The following is a 5,000-nucleotide window of genomic DNA, read 5'->3' on the forward strand; positions in this document are numbered from 1 at the left end:
GTTCTGAGCATGGGCACTTTGAAAAATGTCGGCCTCCAAACCTTATGCGCATGCTCAGTACGGAAAATTCTTACTCGAAGTTGTCCTTGTCCTCCGATCTAAAGGTCCTTATTGGCTTAGTCTGGCTGTTGCTGACCTTATAATTCTTAAGTGATCTTGTTGTCAGTGTCATATTTTTTTCACTATTCCTGGTGATTCTTCATGGAATGTTTCAGGTGATTCTTCAGGTGTCATGTGGAGGATCAATTTGCATTCAACAGAGGAGAACGGATACTATTTTTGTCGTTTTTTGAGATCTCTTGCATCGTTTTTTTATGACGTTGTTTCCAATGCCAGTTGATTTCAAGGTTTTTGACGAACTGGCCAAGTGGTGGACTGGCTGGCATTTCGCCTTATAATTCCGTGCGGTAAATCGGGAGCCATAGTGATCACAGGCATCCCGTCATACCAAGGCACTGGTTAGGATATTTTTTCTTTGCTGTATTTCACCAACGTTGATTTGTTCAAAGTATCTCCAGTCATCGTGATTGATACTATGTGACAGATCTAGAAGGGCATCACTAAAAGCCGGAAACCACAATCCGGAAACAATTCGCGAGAACTAGAACAAGTTGCCCACTCATTGTATGCTCTGCTATAATCTGCACACTCAAGTATTTAACTCTAAGAAAATGTAAACTTTAAAATGGATCTGACCTTGTTATTCTGGATATTAGTAGTAGCTAGTGCTAAGTGCCAACGAAACAGTCAATATAATACATATTATTTGCAGATTTGTATCAGAGCTCCAAAATACCCAACAGTAGTTGTAATTTTTTTATTCGAAAGTACTGCAACTCAACTTATCTAGTTAACAATAATACAATAATAGAAATTGCACACTTAATTTGTATCTCCAACAACATAGATGCCAACATGTTTTGCAATAATATGGAAAGCAGTGCTGTAATTTTTGAACGGCCATAATTTTAACAGGAATATACAATAATTAAATTGAATAAAATCAGTGCCATGTAAAAAATCGCCAAAGCATTTTCAGACTTTTCAGTGTGAAACATGTAATGGGGAATCAAACTCTCTCGCACATGAAAGTTGTTTCACTAGCTAGTCTAGAATTTTTATTTTGCAAGATACATGCAGCCGTGAATTATAAGTCAAATAATTTGATTGATGAATTCGTGCAGACAACATATTTCCTTTGAAAGTTAAATTAAATTGTTCGCAATTCAATGGTTACAAGACGAAAAAAAAATGTACGCCGTTGTTGCTTTGAGCTCGTTCACTCAATATAGAACACAATGGTTTGAAAATAAATACCAAAAACTCAAAGCAAGTTTACACAACTCAGTGGTCGGGGAAATGGGGAAAAAAGTGTTTTTGCTCACGTCCGAACACGAGATCATCATTAGTCGCGCGCGTCATGCAAGTTTGTCTAATGACAGTTCACACATCAAAACACACGCTTTCATTGGTCCCCACTAAAATCTCCAGGGAACCTCACATTACACTACGTACATGTACACTTACATTACACTTTTCACAGCACGATCAAGAATTTTCTGCCTGCTGCAGTACTTCATGTGGCATTAAGCTGGCCGCCTCGAAAGAGCCTTGCGTCTTCGCTCGGCTTGCTTGTTGGAAATAAAGACTTGAGAATGGTCAGATGGCATCATCAAGCTAAGGCAGAAATATTGTAAGTTACTGAGAGTATTGTACGTTTTGAGAGTAAATGAGGGTAAATAATTTTTATAAAGTGTAAGTAAGTAGTGTAGTAAGCATTGCAAATAGATGTGTTTTCTAAGGTAATGAATGTAAGTGTTTGTAAGTATACATATAGTGGTGGTAGGTAATGTTAAGTTATTACGAGTTCGATGTTTAGAGGATATTTGTCTACTAACTGACGGAACACAGGGATGTCGGATAAACACAAGGAACTTTAATACCAAATGAACATACTCTTCACAGAGCTCTACAATTTCAATCTTTAGCTTTAAAATACGGCCTCCGCCAACTATAACACATACTTGAAAACACTTGAAATACGACCTCTGTCACACTTGAATAATCACACTCGATACTCCCACTCGCAATATCGCGACGATGAAGGATTTTGCTTTGAAGTATCCTCAAATAATTATGTCGTGAAGAAAAAGAATTATTTTACTTGCAGAACCACGCAGTTTCAGTTGTTTGAAAATTATGCTGATGTATCACAAAAACAATCTAATTAAATATTCAAGAATGTTCCAGACAACAAGATCTAATTAAGTATTCAAGAATGATGTCAGCAATTTTAAAAGGTTAACATAACAGTAGTGTAAGCTAGTACTGTATTTGTAATGTAAGTAGTGTTTTGTGTCAAATAGAAAAAAATCAAAAAAATCAAGGCTTTCCAAATTGCAATAAATTAAAGGAAACTTAAAAGTTGTTTCATATATTTCCTGGCTTTTTGTATATGTAATAGGACTACATGCTGTCCAATTTGGAAATAATTGGATGAGAAAAATTCCAAGGACTACCAAAATTGGACAAGGCCGTAGCTATATAGGGTGAGTCCAATTTGGCAGTCCTGGGACTAGCCATTCTGTAAACCCTAGGATTAACTACAAAAACCAATAAATATTGTAACAGCCGTTTATAAAAATAAGTAAGTGGTCATTAGACAACATATAAAGAAAGATATTCTTTCTTTCCATACCCTTCTGCTTCGCTTCCAAAGTGATTGTGAAACTCGCCTTAATAATCCGAGATTACTACTACAAGTGTAGTTTTAGTGTTTAGTGTCTAACATGATTGTAGAGTTATTATACAGGGTTTTCTTCTATTTATTGCATTTACACTGTACCAGGATTTGCGTGGAGGCTGATGCGGCTGTCAGTTGAAGCACCTTGATATCTGCATCAGGGACACCCTATTTCAGCATTATGATGTAATTGCTTTTTCAAATACTCTCCCACCACAAATACTTTCCCACTTTCCCCCACCACATATGTGGTACTTGTTTGATTCTTTGAGAGTTTGTTCTTGTTTGAAGTTGGTTCAGGTTTAGGTATTTAGTGCATTTTCAACAAAAACAGCAATAGTTTTGATATTTTGTAATGGGGCATTTCGTGCTTGATATATAGAGTAGGATTAGGTTGAAAAACATTATGTGTTTTGTACACAGATCGATTTCGGTGCTCAGTAATTGTGTGTCCTCGGCCACTGGATTAAAAGTATTTAAACAACTTCCCAATCAGCAACCGTCTGGACCCCTTTTAGTGTGGCGTTTATTACAATTTCTTTGATTAAGAATTAGGTATAAGTGAAGAACAGCAGTTCCCAAAAGATATTGTTGGCCATCTGTTGGCAGATTGTTGGCCTTATCTTATCTTTTGTCAAGTTTTCGTAAAAGTAACACTGTCGGCTGACGGTGGGTATTGTGTCGGTAAATGTGTCCGTAAACTGTTGGGGACAGTTGGCCAACAGGTTACCGACAGCCGAAAATGGGAGCCATAATTATAATGTTCACTATTAATATTACCAAAAATTATCTTCTTTTCTCAATGATTTTCTATATAAATCTTAACCTACATGTATATGTAGCATGGAAGTGTGAAACCAAGTTATGTGTGGGGGAAATGAAATTGGTTTTCAGCTCATAACAGGGCACCAACTGCAATGATTTATGCAAATGGTGGATTGAAGTAATATATAGCTTGCTCAGTGCCTCAGAAACTGAGTGTGTGCAGTGATTTGCTTCTTTTTTTTTCCATCGAAAAAGTGTTTTCAGTCTTACAATGACAAACTGTTAATTACTTGGAGGGTGTAAACTGCAGGTTGCAGGTTAGAGTTGCAGGTCACTGTTTCACCAAAGTTGAAACAACCCAAAACCTTACTAATGCTAACATTAGGCCTAAAAAACAATGTTAGCCTAAGGTTAGCACTTTTGTAAAGGTTTGGGTTGTTGAATTCAGTAATAGTAAAACAATGACCCTGCAACTGGCACTGTACACCCTCCGGGTAATTACTTTTAAAACTCAACTGAAATAATGTCTCTGAAGACAGACAAGTTTCCAAGTAAACAAAACTTTACTTTCAAAGGACAAAAATATACAGGCAATTTATTGTTTCAATAAAAAATACATGTAAGATGGTCATGTTGGGCCACAAGGATACCTATTCATATGTGTCCTATTTGGTTTTGTTTCATTTTGCAGCCTTTAATTGGAAATGTTGACAAACGTTCAGTTGTTGTTCGGTGGTTTTCTTTACCATTCGCGGCTCAGTTCGTCAGAATTCTTCCAAAGACCCACAATGGACTTTGTATGAGAGTGGAGTTGTTTGGTTGTAAAGATTGTAAGTGCTGCTCATTCTGTCCTGTTTAAAAGAATAAGATAATTATTATTGAACTTAGCACTTCTTTTTGGAAATTTAAGGTATTCTGTACCAATCATCAAGTCCACTTGTAAATGGGCTTGTCAGTTGGTTGTCCAATTGGTAATTCCACATCGGGCAGTTCAGTCAGTGATCCACTTATGCAGTCAGTCTATTGGTTTATTAGAGGGGTGGTCAATTAGTCAGTGATCCAGTCAATAAGTCATTTATGGTGTGCATGATTAGGTAAATCAATATCTTTGCAATTTCAACAAAGAATTAACCATCATTGTTTTAGTTGCCACAGCATAGGATGACTGTGTTTGATCTGTTATTGGAACCGACAGTTTTGGCCTCATGTTTTAGATACAGTAAGCAAAACAACAAGAAGTAAAGGCATGTATATTTTTGTTATTTTTCAGTTCAAGTTGCATTCCTTTTTGTGCATGTTGATGATGCGACTTTGTTACCTGCACATAGCGCAACTGTCACACTGAATTGTGTCACCAACTCTAGCAAAAAACAGCCTCATGCAATATCATATAAATGGAGAAAAGATGGAGTCAAGTTGAATAAGTCAAGTTCATCTCTGACAATAAAATACAGCAATGCTAGCGATATCAACAATAATTATCATTGTGCAA

General features: G+C 36.5%; 1 protein-coding gene across 4 annotated transcripts in view; it reads left to right on the plus strand.

Annotated features, from left to right (window-relative positions):
• LOC137974346 (receptor-type tyrosine-protein phosphatase S-like) overlaps positions 1-5,000 on the plus strand; it is a 77,290-nt gene that overhangs the window by 28,011 nt on the left and 44,279 nt on the right. For all 4 annotated transcript variants that reach the window (XM_068821274.1, XM_068821275.1, XM_068821277.1 and 1 more), the window contains 2 exons: positions 4,200-4,338; positions 4,779-5,000. The exon at positions 4,779-5,000 is cut by the window's right edge and continues 126 nt beyond it. In XM_068821274.1, coding sequence (XP_068677375.1) covers positions 4,200-4,338; positions 4,779-5,000 — 361 coding nt within the window. The remainder of the gene's footprint in view (positions 1-4,199; positions 4,339-4,778) is intronic.

Source organism: Montipora foliosa, chromosome 10 (genome assembly GCF_036669935.1).
Source record: "Montipora foliosa isolate CH-2021 chromosome 10, ASM3666993v2, whole genome shotgun sequence".
NCBI lineage: Eukaryota > Metazoa > Cnidaria > Anthozoa > Scleractinia > Acroporidae > Montipora > Montipora foliosa.